General features: G+C 44.0%; 1 protein-coding gene across 1 annotated transcript in view; it reads left to right on the forward strand.

Moving 5' to 3' along the window:
* Positions 1-1,534: 1,534 nt before the first annotated feature.
* CA4 (carbonic anhydrase 4) overlaps positions 1,535-24,222 on the forward strand; it is a 28,009-nt gene continuing 5,321 nt past the window's right edge. The window contains exons 1-4 of the mRNA XM_028708476.2: positions 1,535-1,816; positions 21,000-21,053; positions 21,877-22,047; positions 23,879-24,042. Coding sequence (XP_028564309.2) covers positions 1,717-1,816; positions 21,000-21,053; positions 21,877-22,047; positions 23,879-24,042 — 489 coding nt within the window. The 5' untranslated portion in view covers positions 1,535-1,716. The remainder of the gene's footprint in view (positions 1,817-20,999; positions 21,054-21,876; positions 22,048-23,878; positions 24,043-24,222) is intronic.

Genomic DNA, 24,222 nt, shown 5'->3' on the forward strand with positions numbered 1-24,222 from the left:
GACAAATTGCTTTTCTGCGCACACCTCCTGATTGGGGCATGGGCAGCAGTCCAGGGTGAGCCGAGGGCCATGGCAGAAGTCGGTGAGGAGTCAGAATGAAGTGTTGGATCAGAGAACCACAGGGCAAAGCAGGTGGTATGATCAAGGAGCAAGCCTGTGACCCAAAGAATGACAAAAGACGAAGGGACACACCAGGGCTAAGAAAGACCTTGCTTCAGCAAGGCTGAGCTAGGACAGGAAGCCCCTTTTATGTTCCTTCCTGTCCAAGAGGGACTCAATAGCTAGCCGGGGTGAGCTGGAGTCAGTCCAGGGCCTGAAGGACTTTCACTGAGAAGGCCTGCACCTGCAGCTCAAAGGTTCACCACATAGGGGCACTGCACAGAGATTTGGCAGTTCCTGAGCAGAGCAAGTGGCTCACACGGAGACACAATGGGCAGACTCCTCTGAGTGGGTGAGGAGGATAATTCTGCTGCCTCCGTGACTTAGATGTGGCTGGATTGTCCAATCATACCAACTGCAAAGATATAGGAGAACTGCCAGGCTGCTCTCAGCAGAAACAAACTGAGAAGAGCTTAAGGCAGCACACCATGGAGAGACACAACAGGCAGCCTCCTATGAAGAGGTTCTGCTGTGTCTCCATGTGTTGGAAGGGATCGAATGGACCAAGTACAGCCAAAGTAAAGATGCAGCAGAATGACTAAGAGTCGGCGGAGGATGAGAAGAAGGCTGCAAAACTAGAACAGTAACTCATGCAGAGATGCAATGGGGAAGTTTTTCTGTGAATGAGTGCCCTGGACTCAGAGAACTGGATATTGATTGAACTAACTTATTTACAGTGGTGCACTAGAAGGCCTGTCCTGGTACACAGGCATGATAAAGCCTGGTAAACTCTTTATTATTGTTGTTTTTGTTTAAAATAACAATAGCCGTGCTGGGGGGGGGAGGGAATGGTAGAAAGAAAAAAATGAAAGAACGAGTCATTCCTGCCATCTTTAGCTCTGGCCCCTGACAAATTACTCCCATTTGAATGTGGCACTTGACACCCTGGCTCTAACCAGTGTACTGTGCTGCTGCAGAAAGTGGATAGCCCAAACAACCTGATGCCAAACTCACTTAGATATTTGAATTCTCTCAAACCAACACAGCTGACTTGCTGAGCATTATATGCACAAGAATCCATCAGCACCAGAGAGGATGTATTTGTTATTATTCCTGCATCAATATCATATTTCTCATGCTAGTTCAGTTGATTATGATCCACAGTGTTTCACTGGATGGGGTGGGGAGGGGGGGGAAGGGAGGAAGAGAAGCAATATCACAGCCATAAAAGAAACATTGAATTATCTGCCTTATCTGCCGATATCCCTGAGCCAAGGCGCAATAATGAGAAATAGAAATGTGGGGTGAGGGGTAAAAGAAAAGTTTGACTTAACTAATAAGTTACTAGTCATCTGGCTAAGTTCATTTCACAGGCAGCACTTCAGGGCCAGAAGAGAATCTTGCTCCTTTGACAGCAGCCGCTGAAGGGGTGTGGAGGAAATGAAGAAGTTTCAAAGGAGACGGGATCGTTATTACAGTTTATAGCTGGAGGAATTAAAAAGGGGAGGTGTCTCTCACCATCCTCCTGCTTATGTCCAGGAAAGGTGATGAGGGCTGCCTGCCCTCCTCCTGTATAAAAACCCCAGGACAGGTCTGGGATCATGTATACAGGGATCTATGCTGGTACATCTTTCCAGCCCATCTGGAAGAGAGATCATGGGATTCCTGAATTTCCTAGTTCTGCTCTCACTGTATTTTGCTGCAGCCGCTTCAGAGGGTGAGTCCTTTATCCATTTTCCTCAAGGATGCTAAGTACAGCTTCTTTTTCAGCTGACAAATCTGATTTTTGGAAGACCCCGGCAATCTGACAGTATCATTGGCTGCTGGCTATATTTTATTTCTAATCTACTATGCTATATATTTATCTATCTATTTATCTCTACATGCTCTTAATTCTCCCAAGGATGTGAGACAGTTTCTAATAGGGTTGATTTGTTTTTAAACAACGGGGCTCCAGGGATATTATTTTGCAAAGATGCAATTGAAGGAGTGTGGCTCGACTTCATTTCACTCGCCTGTCTGATACATGTCCATACGTGTAGTTGATTTATGTTTCCTGTCATTGAATTTGTGCCGTGAAACTATGTGTTCTATCAGATCAAGAAGAGAAAGGCTTTATTTATGCTTCTGATTCCTTTTTCCCCAACCCCACAAATGGCAAACTGATGTCTTCAGTTTATAAAAGATTAAAAGTCTGCATTGGTGAGCCTTTTCAGCTTCAGATGACCTGCTTTACATGCAGATGTTCCCAGGTTCAATCCCTGACATATCCTATTAAAAAGGAAGCAGGTGAAGGGACTGATTCCCCCGTCCAGGACCCCTGAGAGGGATGCTGCCAAGCCAGAGCAGATGATTCTGGGCAAGACAGACAAAGTCTGATGGTGCCTCTCCAGACTGTCACTGTTTTGTGGAAGGGATTCAAACAAAGAATCATAAATTTTAGGAGAATCTATTATTTTCTTTCCTAAACATCTTAGCCATTTTCACTGGTGTAATATACCATCTATACATCAATTTTATGTAATTTTCTCTTAATAATATGCAATCTGTAAATTTTATATCAACTTTCCATAGTTTCCACCAACTTTCAAATTGTATGTTGTGTCCCACATCCTGGCCCCATTTAATCATAACTGATTTAACTTCTTCATCTTTAGTTTCCCATTCTAATAAAATACTATATGCTTTTTTAAGCAACTTAAAATTCTCTTCCACTATTTCTTTTTTAAATCTGGAAACTATATAACCAACCCCCTTTTTATTATCTTGCTTAAAAATCTTGTTTAGTTGCCTATGGTGTAACCAACTTTGTAAATAATCTTTCATCGTACTCCTTTGAGTTTACCTTCATCCTCTGTTAATAACTCTCTGTATGTCAACCAACTTACTTTTTGGTCGACTTAAGTGAAAATGCTTCAGTAGGTGACAGCCACCATGGTGTTTTCCATTCTAACAAGTCTTTATATTTCCCCCACACTCTTATTAGTGACTTTCTTATTATATGGTTTGAAAAGCGAATTATTTATGGGAAGAAGTGTATACATACCCTGCAAACAAATCAGGGTGAATTCAGGATAAATGCATGTCGTTGTAAATGAATTCGAATGAATGGTTGATAGTGACTAGATGTGTTCTAACATGTGAGCTTTGTGCAAGGAAATCAGGATAAATGCTCAGTAAACCAGGTTTCTCAGAAAAGCCCTGAGTTGGTGTAGAGTCAGCTAGCTTCCTGTGTTCCTAAGAATCTAGTCAGCTTTTATATTCTCTCACAGAGCTGCTTGATGTTCAAGAATGCGGGTGTGCATTTTATCACGTCTGCAGGCCTCCCTTGTGGGTGCTAACTTTTTCACAATCAAATTGTATCCTATTCATTTCCTTAATGAATCATCAGCTATAACTAGGGTTAAAAAACAACAACCCCTTAATATCAAGGGGAAATTAAAAGTGGGATAAAGTAGCTAGAATAAAATGAAGAAATATTCAAATAACCTGAGAAAGAAGACAAGAAGATAATAAGATAATTGCAATATGGAGCAATTTTTTTATAACATAGTGGGAGAGGAAAATACAATATTTCATGTGTTTTTAGGCAGAATTGGGCTATATGTGTATAGGATCCCTTGATTTGGTGGTTTGCCTCCAGAGGCAATTTCTGACTCGTTTTCACTCCTATCTCCCCTTTCTCTCCTGTTTCCCCTTATAAAGTTTTACTGGGTTGTTTCTTAGCATTAGTCATATTCATAGAAGATCCTCTGAAATTAATGAGCAACTAACTCAGCTCTATTCATTTCAGCGGGTCTACAAATTTGTGTATGACTGAATTTTGAAAAGAAAAAAAAGAAAGCACTTACTTTTGTATTCTATTATTTTGCAGTAATGTAATGATTGATGCCATATCTTCAAAAACAAAACTGAGGCTGTAACTGTAATTTGAGGCAGTGACAGAGCTTACAGCATAACAATATTATGTAGAAAATGCTCAGGGAGTTTTAATGCTAAAGGGTGATATCCAACACTACTCAGAGGAGATTAATTGAAATCAATGGATTGAATGCCACCCAAAGCAAGGACTTCCCTACCCCGTCTCATGCAACCTGAAAACGCCCCCGGCCTCTAAATTTCACTTACCAGTGAAACAGCTGGGAAACTTTTCAGAACGTAAGTTAAAATTTGTCTTATTGCACAGAAGACTTGACAAAATGGCCATGTCTGAACTATGTCACAGTGCGATCCTGTGCATGTCTACTCAGAAGTAAGCCCCACTGAATTCAACGGTACTTACTCCCAGGTAAACGTGTAGAAATCTGAAAAACCGAGCTTCATACCACAATCTTATGCACGTTTACTTGTGTGTATGCTTGGGGGGGGGTTGTTTGTTTTAATTTCTTATCTTGAAATAACAGTATTGTTCAGAAAAATGCAAACATGTTTGGGGATGGGTATTTTGGCTACGGAAAAATAGCTCCCACGTAAATATCCTATCTTGTTGTCAATATTAGCTTGGCAGAGATACAAAAAAAAAAAAAAAAGTATCCCAAGAAATATTAAACAAAAGCTGCAGGAAGACATGGAATGCTGGTGTGATCCAGAAAATAGCTTGGGGGGGGCACAGAATCAGAGGGGCATGGGTTCAAATTTCACCGTTGCCTTGCATCAACAGATGCAAATTTCCCATGCAAAATGTTCTTGTCTGTGGGAAAGCAACAGTGCTAAATTTATTTATTGATTTTAATCATGCACACGCTGCTTTTTAAAATAAACATATCCCCCCAAAGCAGTACTCAAAATCTCAAGTATGATGATGATAAGAATAATAATCACTCACTTAAAAAAGGAAAATCAATCACATCTCAAAAAGTAAAAGCATATCAGGATAACTATCAAGTAAGACAGCATGAAAAGCAGAGATATAAATCAAGCACGGCAGTTACATTAGCCTCCCTGGTACAGAGGTAGATGCATTCAGAAGCAGCAATCTGCCAGTCCTCAAAAATATCCCCAAACTTCAGAAATATCTATATTGCCCCAAACATCCAGATAAGAACTTAAGATGATCCTCCTGGATCAGGCCATTGGCCCATCTATTCCAGCATCCTGCAGTGTCTACAGTGGCGTAGCGTGGGTTGTCAGCACCCGGGGCAAGGCAAGTAATTTGCGCCCCCTAACCTGTGGATTTTAGTAGGGGCAGAGAGCTGTGAGTGTGAGCGCACCCCCCCAGATGTTGCGCCCGGTGCGGCCGCCCCCCCTGCACCCCCCACGCTACGCCACTGAGTGTCTACGTCATACATATTCATCTTTTTTCCTCTATCCATGCAAGTGTTGCTTTTCAATTGATCTTAAGAACGAGCAACATTTATAGCAAAAGCTAAAGATTCCCACTTTCACATCAGGAAATAGCTTGGGCCGAGTGCACCACAAACGTCTCTCAAACTCTATGAAGCCTCCAGATCAAAGCAAGGGAATGGGGGGGGGGTGCAGGAAAGAAGAGAACAGTGACATTTCCCCCTTTGTTTTTTAATGCTTCCATCTTTGGCAAAGGCCGTAAAAAAATAATAAAAAAATAAACCCGTGATGGATGAACCTTGTCATTCAACCATCAGAGATATAAGCAAACATTAACTAGCAAACATTTAAAAAAGGTTGTAGAAAGCCACTGACAGCCTGGGGTGAGCTGAGAGAACAGAGATTCTGTGCTCACCTCTAGAACACACAATTTACAGTAGGGAGATTGCGGGTTGGCATGGGTTGGATACCTGCAAAAATTTAAAGCACATGGCTTCCCCCAAGGAATCCTGGGAATCGTAGTTTGTGAAGGTTGCTGGGAATTGCAGGTATGTGGGGGGTAAACTACAGTTACCAGCATTCTTTGGGGGAAATTCATATGCTTTAAATGTATGGTGGTGCAGATATGACCAGGTTATATTTTCCGCACCTCCAGGTAAAAAGGATCTGAGATATTTGGTAAGACGGACATGTGCCATGCACAGTATCAGCCTGTCTGAGGAAAGCCAAAGGCTTGCAGGAGCTCAAAAGGGGGACAATTCCAAATCATGAGGCAAACGGAAGGTGTGATGTAAAGGCAGGAAGTCTAATTTTAATTGCAGGCAGCACAGAAGGTCAACATCCCAGAAGCTGTCAGACTCCAGCTCCCATCAGGCCCAGTGAGCTGGACAGTTAAGTCCAGTCAAAGGCGACTATGGGGTTGTGGTGCTCATCTCGCTTTCAAGCTGAGGGAGCTGCCATTTGTCCACAGACAGCTTTCCGGGTCATGTGGCCAGCATGACTAAACCACTTCTGGCACAGAGACCATGACAGAAACCAGAGCGCACGGAAATGCTGTTTACCTTCCTGGCACAGCTGTACCTACTTATCTACATGCACTGGCATGCTTTCGAACTGCTAGGTTGGCAGGAGCTGGGACAGAGCAACAGCAGCTCACTCCATTGTGGGGATTCGAACCGCCAACCTTCCGATTGGCAAGCCCAAGAGGCTCAGTGGTTTAGACCACAGCGCCACCCCAATGGTCAAGGCTAAAGGGAGCCAGAGTCCAACAATATCTGTGGGAGGGGGCACAGATTATAGGCTCAGATTAGGTCTAAAGAGACCCTCACCCATGAAGTTCATTGGGCAGTGTCTCTCCCAATCAGGGTCACTTCTTACTGACTCGCTGATTCTCAGACGAACCTACCTCACAGGGTTGTCATGAGGATTGTGCATGTCAGGGGTAAGGGGAGCCATTATGGATGTTGTCAGACTACATCTCCCATCATCCCTAGCCATTGGCCACACATCAGGAGAAACACAGGGTTACCCAGCCCTGCTGCAAATCATATCACTGATCTGGGAGGAGCACATATCCATAAGGACATCAGAAGGACTTCCCTTTTGTCTGTCCTGACTCTCTTGCCAGTCAAGATGCACTGGAGGACCCTGAGTTCTAAACGCCTCTCCATGAGGAGGAAGGGCAGCTTAGAAAAGCAATCAATCAATCAATCCAATAAATAAATATTACACACTCTCTCTCCGCCTCCTTCCTCTTGCACCACATAAAATCATCTTAACATATTTCCTCAAAATATACAGGATTTTGTTTGTTTGGGTTTGTTTTGTTTGCAGTTTAATCTTGATCACTCTGCTTGACCTTTCTTGCAGGGCTGTTATGAGGATAAAATGGAGGGGACAAAAACTATGCCCCTTCTTTGGGATATTATTATTATTATTAAATCTATTCATAAACAGGCCTCACTTCAATTGATCCACACTGACTCCAGTTCACTCCAAAAATACATTGACGGAGTGGGAATTTTATCCCAGTAGGGCAATCATATCCTATTCAAGTAAGTGGAACTGAGGTGCTGATAAACTCTCTCCTCATCTTCCGCCTGGACACTCTGTCCATGCTCAGAAATGCATGCCCCAAGCTCCACCACCCAGTGATGAAAAGAGATTGCAGCCAGCAGGATTCAACTCTGTCCACATCTGTCCACAACAAAAAGCACAGAATCAGGAAGGTGAGCCTCTTGAACTAACAAAGCGTGTTAAAAGAGAAAGAGAGAGAGAAGATAATAATCCATAGCCCTGTCATGTCCACAAGGCACTGTCAGTTTAAAGTCCGCCCAGTATTCTCCCCTATTGAGTTTTTGTTTTGTTTCTTTTAAGTATAGTTAATGAGTGAGCAAGGTTTCCTCTGCCCTCTCACCATCCCGTACCAAGCACAGGCTTGACCTTATTTTGTTCTCTTCATGTTAACAAGCAGGAGTTTTTCAAAGAAAGAAGTGCTGAGTTGGGACTCAAGGGCTGATCGCTTTGCATTCACTTACTCTGACACATACGTTTTCCAACTGTCCCTGTTTATCACGGACAGGCCCTCCTTTCCCATTCCTGCCCCCTGGTAAACTGCTGTCCCCATTTCTTTGGGCCTGTCAGGAATGCCTTCTTCAAATGTGCTTCCTCGGATTTTGCTAGAACTGTCATTCTTCAAGGCTCAGCTCCTTCCCCGCAGGCGATGTTAAATCTCAGAGTGGGCAATGGATTCATCTTGCCCCTAAAGGAGATATATATACCCACATTGCACCATCAGAATGGGACTCTTGGGGCAGAAGTCAAGTGCCCCACACAGCAGGAGGGGCCCAAAATGCAATTCCGGTGCCGTCCGGGTAGGTCTTTAGGGCAGAAGTCAAGGGCCCTTCTCTGCAAAATGAACATGAGCGTAGGAAGCTGCCTTACACTGATTCAGATCACTGGCCCATCTAGTTCAATACTGTCTTCACTGACTGGCAGCAGCTCTCCAGAGTTTCAGGCAGGCACTCTCTCTCAGTCCTACCTAGAGATGCTGGGGATTGAACCTGAGACCTTCTACATGCAAAGCAAATGCTCTACCACTGAGCTATGGGCAGGCTGCCTACACTTTGAAGAATCTGATGTAGTACTTGACTGACAGAGGAATGGAGAGATAAGGATCTGGCCCAGTGGCTGGATCCAAACTCCTTCCCCACCCCTACTTTATTTTCCCTGTCTTCAATCCAGTGTTTGCTTATCAGTTTCCTTGGCTAATCCTGGAAGGCTCTGAATATGATTCCATCAATCATTTCCAGAAGCTCCCATCATCTGTTCTTAGCCTTAAGGAAGGTGTTGCAACCACTCCCACGCTGAACATTTTGCTTGCCCATTTCAGTCCCCTTTACCACAGTCAGACCAAGGGGGAAGAAATGGGGGAGTCTTCATTAAGACCAAAGCAAGGACAGGAAAAGAGTTAGAAGAAGAAGAGGAGTTTGGATTTGATATCCCGCCTTTCACTCCCTTTAAGGAGTCTCAAAGCGGCTAACAATCTCCTTTCCCTTCCTCCCCCACAACAAACACTCTGTGAGGAGAGTGGGGCTGAGAGACTTCAAAGAAGTGTGACTGGCCCAAGGTCACCCAGCAGCTGCATGTGGAGGAGTGGAGATGCGAACCCGGTTCCCCAGATTACCCCAGATTAACCACTACACCACACTGGCTCTTAGGGTTTATCTGACTAGGCAGGAGAAAATGGATGAGTCAACAGGAGACCAACAGAGAAGGAAGGTTGTTGGTCCTACTGCATGCCCACAAATGTCCATGCCACCCATAATTTATTTATTTGGCCACCTTCATTTAGAGAAACCGTATGATGTAGAGAAACTAGTCAATATTTTAAAGCTGTGGCGAGATACCACTGGTCCATGGATGCAATTAAGCCCACTAGGCTGTTTTGGATGAACCATGCCCTTGCCTAAAGTCACATGACATCAGCTGTGCATAGCCTGAAGGGTTAAGAAGTCAAATGAGGACAGAAGAAGCTGCCTTAACGCAGCAGCAAAGCTGTTGAGTGGGGCACCCTATTTGACAGTGCAGCATAACACCTGCACTGAAATATGCCATGTTTCACTGGCTGCTTATATATGGCATTATAAAGCCATGAACAACTTGGGACCAGGGTACCTCCCAGAATGCCTTGCCTTGTATATTCCTGCCCAGTCACTTCACTCCTTAGGAGGGGCAATCTTAGTTGTGTTGGATGCTCCCAGGATTCGCCTCATGTCCACTAAGATCAGGGCTTTTAGTGTGGTGGCACCTGCCCTTTGGAATGTGCTCCCAATGAACACCAGGCAAGTACCAACATTGTTGGCATTTAGGCATCTCCAAAAAAACTTTAATTTGTTCACCTAGGCTGCCCCCCTGAGGGTTGATGCAGTTATGTTAATGAATTAATCAATCAAACAAACAAACAAACAAACAAACAAACATATATTATATATTACTGTCAGCCAACCATGAAAGTAACTACAAGAACACACACACACACACACACACACACACACACACACACATACACACACATGATCACAGCCTCCAAAGAACAGAGGTGAAACGTTAAGAGCTTACCACCATAACAGCAGGTCTAAGAGCTATGGCAACATTCAGATATATTCCCACCTGTTTGGTAATGTATTTATTAGACCCCCCCTCCCTTCAAGGAAGGTACTCAAAAGCATATGCAGGGATCTGCTATGAAACTGCCTCATAGGGGGATGAATTAATTGGCTCTGTGATATATTTCATATTTCTTCCATGAATTATTTGTTGATTTTATGCTCTTCATCACCAATAAATAAATCAGACCGTTTGTACTGGCTCCCCAGGGCTTAAGGAAGGCATTTTCCTCATCAGCTGCTATGTGATCCTTTTACCTGGAGATTCTGGGGATTGAACTTGGGCCGTTCTGTGTGCTCTGCACCAGTGTGCTATGGGCATAAGAGGAATGGATGCAGAGCCAGGTGGGATCGAGGGGAAGTTTCAGGGCCATTGGAGGGAGGGTCCCCTTTTTCCAGATTCAAGCTATTGCCTTTCCCATTTAGTGAGGTATAAACTGGGGGGGGGGGGTGTTGTTTTTTTCATGATAAAAGAACTCAGGGTAAGGTTGGAGTGAGTGACATGTCAACCAGTGGATTTAATTTGCGGCCAGTTCAAGATTGACAAAAATAAAAACTCCTTCCCATATAACACTCCATTCGCTTGTAGAACTCCCAGCCACAAGATGCAGTGATCTTGCTTCGACAGCTTTTGAATGAAGTGTCTGGCCAGTTGGCAGAGGAACCATCTATCAGTAGTTACTCGCCACTGTACCCAAAGCAAACCTCCCTGATTAGAGACAATCAACCCCTAAGGACCAGATGCTGGGAACAACCATTGCTGGCAGGAGGTGACGCTTTCATGAGCTTCAGGGAATTCCCCGCTGCCTGCTTTTGTGATAGTTAAGGTATAGCCTTCTCCCTTTTTCTCCCATGGATTTTTTTAAAGAAAAGAAATGCATGCAACTACAAAAATAGATTTTCCATCAATTTACATGACATAGTGCAGTATGACAGGCCCCTTCCCTGAAGACCTTACAATCTAAAATGGAAAGAAAGCACTAGATAGAGCTTTATCTGATGCAGGAAGGCATCATTGGAGGTTTTTGTAACCATTCCTTACGGAATCCCTCCACAGGCACGGAAACTTTAATCATCAACTTTAACATCATCAAGTCAATTGCCAGAGAAGCGCCATCTCCTGTGATGACTTCTCTGTGTGTTGCAAGGGAGGCTCCTGCTGGCTTTGTTTAAGCACCCACAGGAAATAATGCCATAGGACCAGTTGCCTTTGCCACAGTTTGGGAGAAGGTGCCCTCTTCAATCTAAGAGCAAACTGTCCCCCAGGGAGGAACTCACCTTTTGCCTGAATTTGTTTATTGTTTCATTTAAAGTTAGCTTGGCTTCCTCCTTCAAGTGAGGGGGGTGGGGAACCACACACAAATAAAGCCTCAAACAGGAGCTTACTGTGCCAGAGGCATCCTATTGATTAGAGAATGTCAAGAGGTAACTCTTTGCACAAATGGAAGGGGTGTGATCTCTCTCTCACACTCGCTGCCTATAGCATGCACATGCTAACGGTGTAGTATTTTATTTGCTGTGCATACGGCAGCACTGTTCAGGTAGGCAGAAAGACATCTAAAGGGGGAAAAGAGAGAGTGCTTATAAACACAGATAACAACTCTAAATCCCTAGATTAAGATGATTGTCAGTGCTTTGCACTGGGCTTTCCAAGCATGGCCAGCCAGCTGGTTCTCTGCTCCAAGTCTGCTTTAAAGATCCCAGGAGTGGTGGGTGATGAAGGGTGGTGCCTCGCACTGGATTGGCTCTGCCAATGTGCCTGTACAGTACTGACCTCCCTGCAGGCAAAAGTGCAGCTAGGCCAAAAGTGGGGTTGCAGATATTGCTGCTCTGTTGGGTGATGGCCACCGCTTGCAAAGTGCTGTGTATTCTTCCCGAATGATGTGATTTCAAATTGTGGGGGAGGGTGAAACAGGTCACCTGATGATGTAATTGAGACAGCATGTGGCTGACAATTCCTGTCCATCCAAACTAGCATGACCAATGGAGAGGAAAGATGGGAGTTGGCTTTGCTGGCTAGAGTTGATGGAAGATTAAGCCTGCATTCTCCACATCCTTGCCTGACAAGTCTCCAGGATCAAGATGGGGACAGCCACCTGTCATACAAACTTGTGGGGACAGGATGCTGGACTAGATGGGCCGTTGGCCTGACCCAGCAGGCTCTTCTTTTGTTCCCAAGAGCGCTACTTTGGGCGTGGGAAAGATGCGACAATTCTTTACCACTGAAGCATTAACAAAATTAAGTTTCGTCTTGTTAAATGGATATAGGTGTGTCCTTTGCCAATGAGCAATTTGTAGGTAAGAGGAATTTAAAGTGCCACATTGAAAGGATGGAAGCACAACAAGCTTTGTAGTTTAAAAAAGTTATTATTTGTGGGGTTGTGTTTGATGAGACCAATATGCCTGGGAACATAACTGCCCTTAAAATGAACTCCACCATTTGAAGCTCTCAAAAGGATCCAGAGTGTCACTACTGCAACCCAACAGTGTTTCCATACTTCAGAAGCTGCAAGGCCGAACATTTTAGAGTAGGATGGGAGAAAGACCCCTGCCTTAAACCCCAGGGAGATGCTGCCAATCAGAATTAGATGGAATGTTAGCCACTTAAATAACACAGGTTGGGAACCCAGAAAGAATAGTCCTGATAACACTTTATTGAGCTAGCTTAACAAAAACACCTTATAATTTGAACAGAATGCTACAGAGATGCCTTGTCTTTCTTAGCTCAGGCCTTCTACATAACAGGAAAACTTTTAACCAAACATATGAAGGAAAAACTCTCTCAGAACCACACAGCCAATCAAAGCATGTGCTACCTCAGTGAAGATCATGCCTGGTTGCTAAGCAACATCTCTAACTACCCCCTTCTTGGCTAGTTCCCATAATAAAATGCATTTTTGTATGGCATTTTCACTAATATATGCATTTTTATGCACATTTTCTCCTAATATATGCCTTTTTTGTACATACTGTTTGGCTGAAGAACTGCATTGCAAAATTCAGAGAAGAGTGAATTTTGTAGGATGGCTGTGTTTTGATTCTTATATTGTTTAGGAAAATGTGAATTTGGTACATTCACCTTTAAAGGTGAACTGAATCAACTTTGTCCCCCACCCCCAAGCACACATTAGAGATTGACACACATACATACAAACAGAGAGAGAGGTGCCGGTATCTAGTGGTTATGGCTTTCCTGTCTTGTGAATTCATAGAATTATAGAATCATAGAATTGTAGAGTTGGAAGGGACACCAGGTCATCTAGTCCAACCCTCTGCAATGCAGGAATCTTTTGTCCAACATGGGGCTCGAACCCCCCAAACCCTGAGATTAAGAGTCACATTCTCTACCAACTGAGCTATTCCCTGAAACATGTTATTCCTTGAACCTTAATCAATGCGAAGGGCTGCAGTCACTCAGACATTTGTCCCTCGGTGGTAGGATACCAGTCTTGCATGCAGAAGGTCCCAGGTTCAATCCCCTGCAGGCAGGACTGGGAGAGAACCCTGCATGAAATCCAGGAGAGCTTCTGCTAGTCAGTGCATACAATGCTGAGCTAGATGGACCAATGGCCTGGCTCAGCATAGGGCAGCTTCCTCTGTCCTTGCAATGGGCATGGTGCTTTGAATGGCACACACCTGCCCCAAATAGCTTACAACTGGCGGCTTGGCAACAGAGCGGCTGGGGAGAAGAGCTTGGACAAGTATGAGCGGACTTTGTTTTGTCCAGTTCCCAAGCAGAACGATTTTTGCTACAGCAGCCACGCAGCAGGGATCGAGTTTGGCCTGAGCCTGACAATGGAGCTGATAAGCACAGGAACCACGTAAGGGGAGTCAGAGCGGAAAGGAATGTCCGCAGAAGGGCCAAGACACGTCCCCATCTGTTCCTCCCTATTTGTAATGGGGACACTGTCCAAAAGGAAACGGTGGTGGAGAGAAGCCACAGGGAGCCGTTCCAAGGAGTCGGTTCTGTAGCTGCAGCTGCAGTGCCTAAGCAGGCTCACATACCTAGGGACCTTAGCTGGGAGGAAAGTGCTGAGGGAAGGTTATAGGGTGGGATGGATAACCCCACCTCCAAATGCCCTTTTAGCTCTGAAACTCCGCAAACATGCTAATCTTTCCTTGGAAGGAAGATGCTCCGCAATTCTGATAAAAGTTGTTTTTCTGTCTTGACCTTCCCCTTGCCCGAAGCTCTGGGATCTCTTGAGAAACAAAGCGACTGTTTGCAGGACATAAAATCTGCCCCTGAATAACCCCTCTGTCTAAATGTATCTGGGGGTGGGGAATAATTCCCCCACCCCAATGAATCCTAATCTCCAGATTCCCAGAGGGTAAATAAATATCTAGCTTTTGTGGAACCTGGAATATACATACACTATGCTTCTCATTTTTTCTTTCTGAGAAACTAGCTTGCTCTCTCCGCCCCCCCCCCCCGGCTGGAAAGGCTGTTGCTCACTCAGTGACTAGAAAACTGAACTCTGCATGTGCTCAGAAATACTCCTTCTCTAGGGTGGTAGCCTGGTACTGAAACAGGGCTGTGAGCCACAGTAAGCCACAGAAGAGCAGTAGCTCAAGGTTAGAACGTCTGCTTTGCACACAGGTGGTCCCAGGTTCAGTCCCAAGCATCTCCAGGAAGGGCTGGGATTATTCTCCCTCTGAAACCCTGGGAAGCCGCTGCCAGTCAGTGTAGTGACAATACTGATCTAGTATAAAGCAGCTTCTGATGTACCTATGATCTTATGCTGTTGTTAACAGCAACTTGCTGAGGTTGGGAAGAAACATACAGATTTTTATTTTTATCTTGTTGGACAGAGTTGTACAAGTTCTACTTTTCCTCCCCCAACTCCTGGCCAAGTCTCTGCTGATAACCTAAACACATGCTCATAGCTACAATTTAAAGAACACACATATTTGCGTGTTATTGTTATACAGGAACCAAACCGAGGGGGGATTTAAAGCTAGGAAATGGGAAATTCAGGTTACTAAAGTCGGACCATCTGCTCAAGTAGAAAGAAAGAAAGAAAGAAAGAAAGAAAGAAAGAAAGAAAGAAAGAAAGAAAAAGAAAGCTGGCCCTAGAGTCCTCACGAGAATGGAAAGAGCCAGAGATTTCCATGGGGTTACACAATAGTTTGTGGGGACACCTTTAGCTGAAGGGACTAATATGCAACACTATTTATTGATTTAGTCATTGCCTTCCTCACATCTCAAGGCAATTAAAAGCAGTTAAAAACAACACAGAAAATAACATCAGATAAATTTGAAAACAGCACCAAGGAGGCACCTATGGCTGAGACCAAATTTGTCCGTCTGAGAAAGCTTGTCAGAACAAAAATGTCTTCATTTTTTTCTGGAAAGTGCTGATAGTTGGCACCTGAAGTATCTCAACAAAACAGGGGCTGGGAAGAGGCTAGGCAAGGCTCCCAAATTCACACTTCCCAAAGCAACAATCAAAATAAAACATATCTGTCCTTCAAAATAGGTGCTTCTTCAAATTCTAGAACTGTTCTCCAACCAAAATCTGCACAAAAATGCATATAGTTGTGGAAATGACTGTGTTAAAAAAAAAAATACCCCTACATTTTATTAGGGGAAATATTGCTTGAAAACATGCAGAATTGCATAATTGAAGACATGGCTTCCAAATTTTCATGCGTTTTAGTTTGGAGTTTTTAAACAATCTGCAGATTGACTTAGAAATGGGGTGAAGTGAACTTAAGGGGGAGGGGAACGAAGAAAAAATGAATTGGCCAGATTCACCCATCCTTAACAAGGACAAAGGATACAAATCTATGTGCATATGCAAATCTACAAATCTGTCACTGCCAGGCGCACACAGGATATTGTACAGTTCTGGTCCCTCCATCTAAAAACAGGCAGGCAGGCAGGCAGGCATCAAACTGTGCTTCATGCAAGCTGCGAAGCCAACAAATCCCACAATGTTAGCAAAAGAAGGAGAAGTACATGGTGGACACATTAACGCTGCATGGCCTCAGCCTGAACGATGGGCGCAGTATTGCTTAGCTTCAGGAAATGAAGCCCTTCTGAGCAAAGAACCATTAACAGCCACCTTGGAAACAGCATCGTTTAATTTGTATCAGAGCAGCTGATGAAGGCAGAAAGTGAAACAGTTTTACTACATAAACTAAAAACACTTTGCTTTGTAAATCACAGTAATGCGCACATACGCACACTTTGCAGTTGGGGAGGGAGGTGCAGAAAAAGGCAAGCAATGCCAGGCAACGTTCAAAACCCTTTTAGTATAGCAAAAACAGGACAGGTTATAAAATTATGCATGAGGTGAGGAAACTGGATAGAGAGAAGTTTTTCTCCCTTTCTTGTAATACTATTTTTGCTTAACTTGGAGTCTTTATATAGGCCACTTAATGACATTCTTCTCTGGGCAGCAAAGAACACAAAAGAAGGGTCTCGTTAGTGATTCAGGAGAGACGGAAACTCCTCCTGTCTACAAATTGCTCTCTGGTGCAGGACACATCTCTATACAACTAACAAGAGGGCAATTTTATTTCTTTATGATGTTTCAGTGGTGAATAATTACTGCAGCTTTCCCACAGCCGGAGTGGCACTCTTTGTCTTGGGTTCCTCTTTAGATTCTGCTGCTGGGGAAGGGCCATAGCTCAGTGGTAGAGCCAGGGCCGTCTTTAGCAGATGCGGCACTGGGGTGCAAATATCCACCCAGCGGCCCCAAATTACCACAGATAGTGTTGGAGTAGCCATAGCTGTGCACTTCCAGCCATCCGGGGAGGGGCGCAACTCTCCCCCATGCCACTGCAGGAGAGCAATCAATCAATCAATCAATCAATCAATCAATCAATCAATCAATCATTTATTAGGCATAGCAAACCACACATTATAAATCAAACACTGTATACAGATTGTGGAAAATATGAATTCAGCAGAACAATTTTCATAAATAAAACAGTGTAACACTACCACATCACCGACCATTCAAGAACGCAGGAGAGCAATCCCTGCAGAGGCTTGGGAGTGAAGTTGCGCCCCTCCCAAGCCTCCGCGGAGGAGAGCACAGCTTCCCTCCCAAGCCTCCTCAGGAGGAGAGCGATCTCCGCAGAGGCTTGGGAGGCTTGGGAGGGAAGCTGCACACCCACCAGCCTTATGGTTGAAGGGGCACAGCAGCATGCAGGGATAGGGGAGGCCGCCGGCAAAGCTGCGCAGCTCCCCCACTTGCTGGGGTGCCCCTGGGAGGCCGACGTCCTGGCACGACGCACCACTAAGCCCTATGGGAAAGACGGCTCTGGGTAGAGCATCTGCCTTACATGCAGAAGGTGCCGGGTTCAATTTTCGGCATCTCCAGGTGGAGTATAGAAAATATGGAGCAAGATGGACTAGGGATATGGCATACCATAAGGCAGATCCCTATGTAGCTAATAAAACAGAATTTTAAAACACAGTAATGTGAAAGCACAGTAATGTGATCAGCAGGAGATTTGGGGCTGACAAAAAGAAGCATGGTGTGCCAAAATTAAGCTATGGAACTCAGTGCCACAATATGTGCTGATGTACATCACAAGTTGTGTGCATGCTCTTGTTTACTCTGCATCCAGTGTGCTCCCATCACTGGTTTAGGAAGCTGTGTACACATGATCATGCCACAATCCATGTCTATACTGTCATTTCCTATGAAATGCTACATTTGAGGTACTTCCCCCCCTAAAACCGGATTTGATCCAAACTGAGAAAAAGAACGACCTGGCTTTGTTTTAAGCACATAATGTGCATTTTAAGCTAGTAATAAAAGACACGATTTCTATAAGCAGCAGCAAGGAACTAGTTTCCAGTTTGGCCAAGCAGAGGAGCTCTGAAAAGGCCATAAGAAGGGCAGGAAGGCAACAGCCCTTTTTTCTATTGTAGCTCCCTAGCAATAAGTACTCAGGTAGGCTGCTCCTGAACTTGGAGTTTCCACATAGCCATCATGGCTTGTTCCCCACTGACAACCTTCATGATCCCTCTTTAGAGGCTGTTAAGCCACACCCCAAAAGCATCTGAGGTTCTGCATTGGAAGTTCCTCTCCCTTGCCCCACCTTCTCCTTCCAAGGCATGCAGAGGTCTCAAGGCTCCACTTGACAGCCCATTGTTCTAGGCTGTGCTATTTGGCAGACCTGGGGAGGCAATGCTGTTTCCTCACATTGTCCCGAAGAAAACAGACAAAGCAAAATTGGAAAAACAGAGTAACTCCCACCAGGAACAAAACTGGAAAAGGGGCAGATTTGTAGAATGGGGATTTGTAACTTTTTCCTTTGGTCTTTCAGCTACGTGACTTGAATGGCTTGGAGTACTTGCCTTTGGAAGCCTCCATATTTCCCCCCCACTGCTCTCTACAACCACAGTAGACCATAATTTAAACAAAACAAGCAAATAAAAAGACCCCAGACATTAGCTCTGAAATTTGAGAAAGAGGATAAAACTTATCAGATACTGATTAGAAGGATCAGAGTCACACGGACCCTAATCCGCTTAATAATATTTGTAGAAATGGACTTTTATTTGCTTTGGCCAAAGGTTTTATCTTTACTTCTAGTTTTTCCAGATCAAATTAGCATCACTCAGCACTCAGGCTCTGTGTTGGCCCTTAATTAGCAAGGTGGAGAAAGACCTCTGTAAAAAGAGTGAGAGGGAATAACAAAGGCATGGATTTTTGGTGTGGAAAGACTGAGTTCATTTCAGCTCAGATACTCAAAACAAGGTCCTGGGCTCTTTGAGCACGGGTGTTATAAGCTGACAAGGCCTCATTCCTGTCAGCAATCGTGCTGCAGCATTCTGCACTAACTGCAACCTCTGGACGAAGCATTAGGGAAACCCCACACAAAGTGCATTGCAGTAATCCAGTCTTGAAGTAGCCAATGCATGAATTAGAAGAACAGCTTTGCAAAAAAAATGTGAGTTTTAAGCAAAATCGTGTACAAAAGTGTTTATATTAGAGTGTCAGACTAGGACCTGGGAGACCAGGGTTCAAATAACCACCCAAGCCATGGAATTGTAGTTCTAGACAGCTGGAGGGCATTAGTTTGGCAAAGACTGCTCTAGATGCTTAGAGATGTAGAAAAAGCTAAGCACTGGGACAAAGGGAGAACAGAGAGAGGGTTGCGCTCAGAAAACACACAAACAAGAAAGAACCCTCTTGCCCTCCAGAATGCAGGCACTTGCATTAACCACTTAGACCCCGCAGTTTTAAACAGAATCTCTTTTCCATCCCCTCCAATTTCAGGCTAACTCAAATGCTGACATTGCAAGAAACAAGACGCCCTGGGAGAGCTCATCTCACTGAATTATTGAGTGAGATCAAAATCCTGCTGACTGGGGAAATGTTATTTTGCTGCTTCGGTGACGACCTTTAAAGGACCTCTCCTTTGCAAAGGAGGCACATTGGGACGATATTGGGATGGTGCACAGCCAGGGTTCAAAGTTCAAGGGGGAACCACAGCACAGACCAATTCCAGTTTAAAAAAACCTGGTTTCTGGAATATTTATAACGACTTTCGCGGAGTTGGGAAAGGTTCAGAAAAGGGCAACCCAAATGATCAAGAGGGTGGAAGAACTCCCCCATGAGGAAAACTTGCAGCGTTTAGAACTTTTTAGATTAAAGAAAAGTCAAGCAAGAGGTGACATGATAGAAGTTTATAAAATTATGCACAGCAGGGAGAAAGTGGACAGAGAAAAGTTTTTCTCCCTCTCTCATAACACCAGAATTTAAGGATGTCCAATGAAGCTGAATGTTGGAGGATTCAGCAAAGATTTTAAAAAGTACTTCTACATGAGGCTATGAAGCTCGCTCCCCCTGGAGGCAGTGATGGACACCAACTTGGATGGCCTCAAAAGAAGATTGGACAAATTCATGGAGGAAGCAGGGGAGAGTTATCTTGTGCTCAGGTCCTGGTTGTGGATTTCCCACAGGCTTCTGGGAGGCCACTGTGAGAAGAGATGGACCAATGGCCTGATCCAACAGGGCTCTTCTGATGTTCTTAACTTAGGTCCATGTATGACATTTGCATCACACTTTCCCCCTGAGGAACTCGAGGCAACATATATGGTTCTCTTCGCTATTTTCATCCTCACAAGCTTGCAGGAGAGGTTAGATGCAGACAGAATTGCTCCCTATTTCCAATACTCAGGATATGGGTACCATTGCTTAGGGAACCCAGGGCTGCCATATGTCCGGACATCGCCGGGATTCGTCCCTTGAAAATGGTGTTCAGGAGGAATTGTTGAAAAGCCGGCTAAAATGTCCTGGAACATCCAGGCATATGGCAGCCCATTTCCTAAAGCATAGGTAAAAAAAACAAGCTTCTGATCTTTCAAAAAAAAAAAAAAAAATCTCCACAACTTATTCAGGAGGCTTTGCAGAACCTAAGGTTTGCAGACGTTCACAAGATCTTGGGGAGAAAGGCACTGAAAAACAGCCTGATGAGGTTCTGAGCATGCTCAGTGGCTGTGGAATGCGGGCTGATTGTTGTCAGGGGGAAGGATAGAAAACAAGCTTGGGGAGATGAAATGGAGTATTCAGGAGGAAGGCATCACTGACTGAGTGGAACAGTGAACTCCAGCACCCTATACAACATCTATTCGTTTAAATATTTGTTTAAAAACAACTTCTATATTTCAGATGCTAAACTATCACAGAGCCACTTGGGGCTTGGCAATAAGGGTTCTAGAAAGATACTGTCAGTTATTAGGAAACTGCTGCCATTTCCGTTTGTGTCCCCACTTTTGCACTATTACAGAAGATATTTACTGAGAAATTATCTGTTTTTCAAAGGTGCAAAGTTTCTGTTCTCATTTTAATTACAATTCTTCTCCTTTGTTTCTACTCATATGTGTCATGACTGTTATAAATATTTTTTTAAAAATAAAAAAAAATATTGACTCCCCACCCCAAAGAGTTAATTGTCTAAAGGCTGTTATGATCTCTCTTACAGGAGGAAGCCACTGGTGCTATCTGTCACAGCGGTGTCAAAACCAGCGCTGTCTAGGTACGGTAATTCATAGCAGATTTTAAAAGAAAACACAAACCTCTCAATCGTCTTGTAAGTGTGCTTAAGTTAGTGTTGGGTTGGGGTCAGAGTGGTGAGCCCATTCTTGGCATCCGTGTACCAAAAAGAAGACAGAGATCAATATTGCAAGTCGAGTGGCTGGAAGTAGGCACCAAAGTGTAACAGGGGTGATTGCATGGAGGGAAGCAGTTCTGGGGAACACTTAGAGTGGCCACCACTTTGATACCATTGTAAGAGATGCACATTCACATAAAACTCTTTTGCTCTATACTCTAATTTCCCATGTACATCATTGATAAAGTCTGTAGTAGCATGGCTATCCAGCACCTCTGCTACATAAATGGGTCTCCAAACAACAAACTACGGTTCCCAGGATTCTTTGTTGGAAGCCATGACTGTTTATAAAGTGGTGTGGTACTGCTTTAAATGTCTAGTGCAGATGGGACCACAGATAAGTCAGCAAAACAATTGTGCTAAGGCCTTTTGAAGCAGCCAGGTTCTTAACCAGCCACCTTAGACAATACAGTGATGACATGTACTAGCCTTCCTAAGCTGGTTATTCTAGACGTCATTGGACTAAGACTCCTATCAGCCCTGGCCAGCATGGCTGATGGTCAGGATGATGGTAATTGTAGTCCAAGTATTCTGGAGAGCACAAGGCTGGCATCTGCATTCCTAAGGCTGGCTAATATTTCAAAAAGCCTGGTTTGCAGAGAGCCTGGTTCATTCAGTGGCACAACTTTCTTCAACTTTTTTTTCCACTGAAACAATCTTCCCCTCCTGCCCACGACACCTTCGACAGAACCCCGCCACTGGGTACAGGAATTCGAGGAGTGTGGAAAAAGCCAACAGTCTCCTATCAACATCATTACCAACGATGTGAAATACGACTGGGACCTCAAGCCATTCAAGTTTGAAAAATACAACGCCAAGCCAGAAAAACCCTGGACAGTAGTAAATAATGGCCATACAGGTGAGAGGTGAAAATTTTATAAGATGTAACCTATTGTATTGCAAGAGTAACCCGTGTGGTGTCCTTAAAGTGTTCCCATGGGACTGCACCTCCCATCAGTTAAAGACAGGATCAGGACCGACCTACCTACGTGGCCAGGTGAGGCAACTGCCTCAGGTGGCAGGATCCACAGGGGCAACAGATTGGGATGCAGATCATTCTTCCCCATCGCCCTTGTGCTCGATGTAGATCTTCACTCACCCCTTCTTCATTGGAGGGGGAGGGGAGCACCATTCTGAAGTTTACCTCAGGTGCAAAGATGTCTTGGGCCGGCCCTGGCCAATATGGCCAATGACCAGGGAAGATGGGAACATCTGGAGGGCCACAGGTTGACCACTTCTCTTTTAGGAGATGCAGGTGGCCATGGCAGCCATCCTCTCTCAGGAGCCATTCCCTCCTATGGAAGAATGGGGGTACCAGCCAATTTTGGCCTCTCTCCATTTCAAGCTTAAGTTTGGTTCTCCACATATCTCCATCAGTTGGAGGTTGTTGTTGTTGTTTTAAAAAAAGTCCCCCTGGAATTTCATCAACATTTTAATGTGACTTTCTCCTAATATGAACATATTCCTCCTAATACATCCGAACACTCTTTCAGAAAGTGCAGATATGGTAAGTTCATCCCACCCTATTCCTGTGACTGTGATTTCTTTTAAATGTTTTCATTCTGGATTTTAAATTGATGTAACCTGCCCTGAGACACACTGCTGCTGGTTGTAGTAGTAGTAATAATAGCAGCAAATAACAAGAATTATTAATTGCAACAAGAACATTACAATAAACTGAACTGAATTTATCCCCCATCACTACTCTTATATGAAAGAGAAGAGTTGTTGCCACTGGCACTTTTTAGGAGTCTCTGTATTAAAAAGAACTTCACACTTTCTAAAAGCATTGTGCAAAATGAAACACAGCTGTCCTTTCAAATTCACGCGTATCCAGTCTATGGAGCATGAGACTCATCCAAGTTTTATGATGTAGTTCTTCAACCAATGTTGACATAAACACATTTATTTAATGTGCAAAGTGAATATCTTCATGAAAAAAAACATACAGACATGCATTATATTAGGGAAAGTTAGAAAAAAAACTATGTATGCCAGTGAAAACTGCAAGCACTAAAATGTTGATTAATTTTTGTGAGGATTTTGTTTAAAACCCCGAATTGCTGCAGAAATTGGGACAACTGAATTTAATATTAGAAAAATGAGCTGCAAGATTGACTGTTGCAATATTTTGGAAAGACCCCATTGCTAATGCGTTTGAAACTTGGTACTAACAGCTATGGTTTGTCGCTTTGATGGAAAGACTTCACGAAGGAAGGCATGTAGTAATATTACTAAAACTGATAGCTTTGATGTGGTATAGCATTGTAAAGTATGCTTCAGTGAAGTGACATAGTTACTAACTACTTGCTCCACACGGGTCACTCTGGAAAGACACTCTGGGTTAACAAAAATTTTATATAATTGATATATTCACATTGAAAACAAAGAAGTCATGGCTGAGTGGGATGTGAGTGTAATTTGTTCATTGTCACCGGTGTATTTGTTTTATATGAAATCAATAAAAGACACACATTTTTTTTAAAAAAGAAAATATTAGAAAACAGAGAAAATATGAGAAGCGGAGACCTCTGGTGTGTGGCATCTGGGCATGGCTTGGCTAAAATGGCCTGGTGGGGGCAAAGGAGATCTGTGGGGTGGAGGTTCCCCCGCAACCCCCGGTTTATAATGATAACATATTTTGAAATAATGAATGACCTGAAAGGGCACTTCTTTTTTGCTTCCCTCAGTCCAAGTGAAGCTTGATGGGACAGCAAAGATCGAGTCAGGTGGCCTCCAGGGGAAATACAAGGCCGTGCAGTTCCACTTCCACTGGGGAGACAGCGAGGGGAAGAAAAGCAGGGTGAGCCCCGGATCGGAGCACAGCATTGACGGGAAGAGATATGCCATGGAGGTAAAAACAAAAAAGGCGTGCAGGGATTCACAACATGTCCAGTAAACTCTTGGCCCAGGGCCCCAATTCCACAGCTCTGCAGACACCCACAAAGAAAGCCTTCTCCACTCACTTCCAGCGTAGGGATTGTTCTGGACAAATGTGCCAAGTGTGCACTTGAGGCAACTTGCATGGAGTAGT

This window comes from Podarcis muralis, chromosome 15 (assembly GCF_964188315.1).
Source record: "Podarcis muralis chromosome 15, rPodMur119.hap1.1, whole genome shotgun sequence".
Lineage (NCBI taxonomy): Eukaryota > Metazoa > Chordata > Lepidosauria > Squamata > Lacertidae > Podarcis > Podarcis muralis.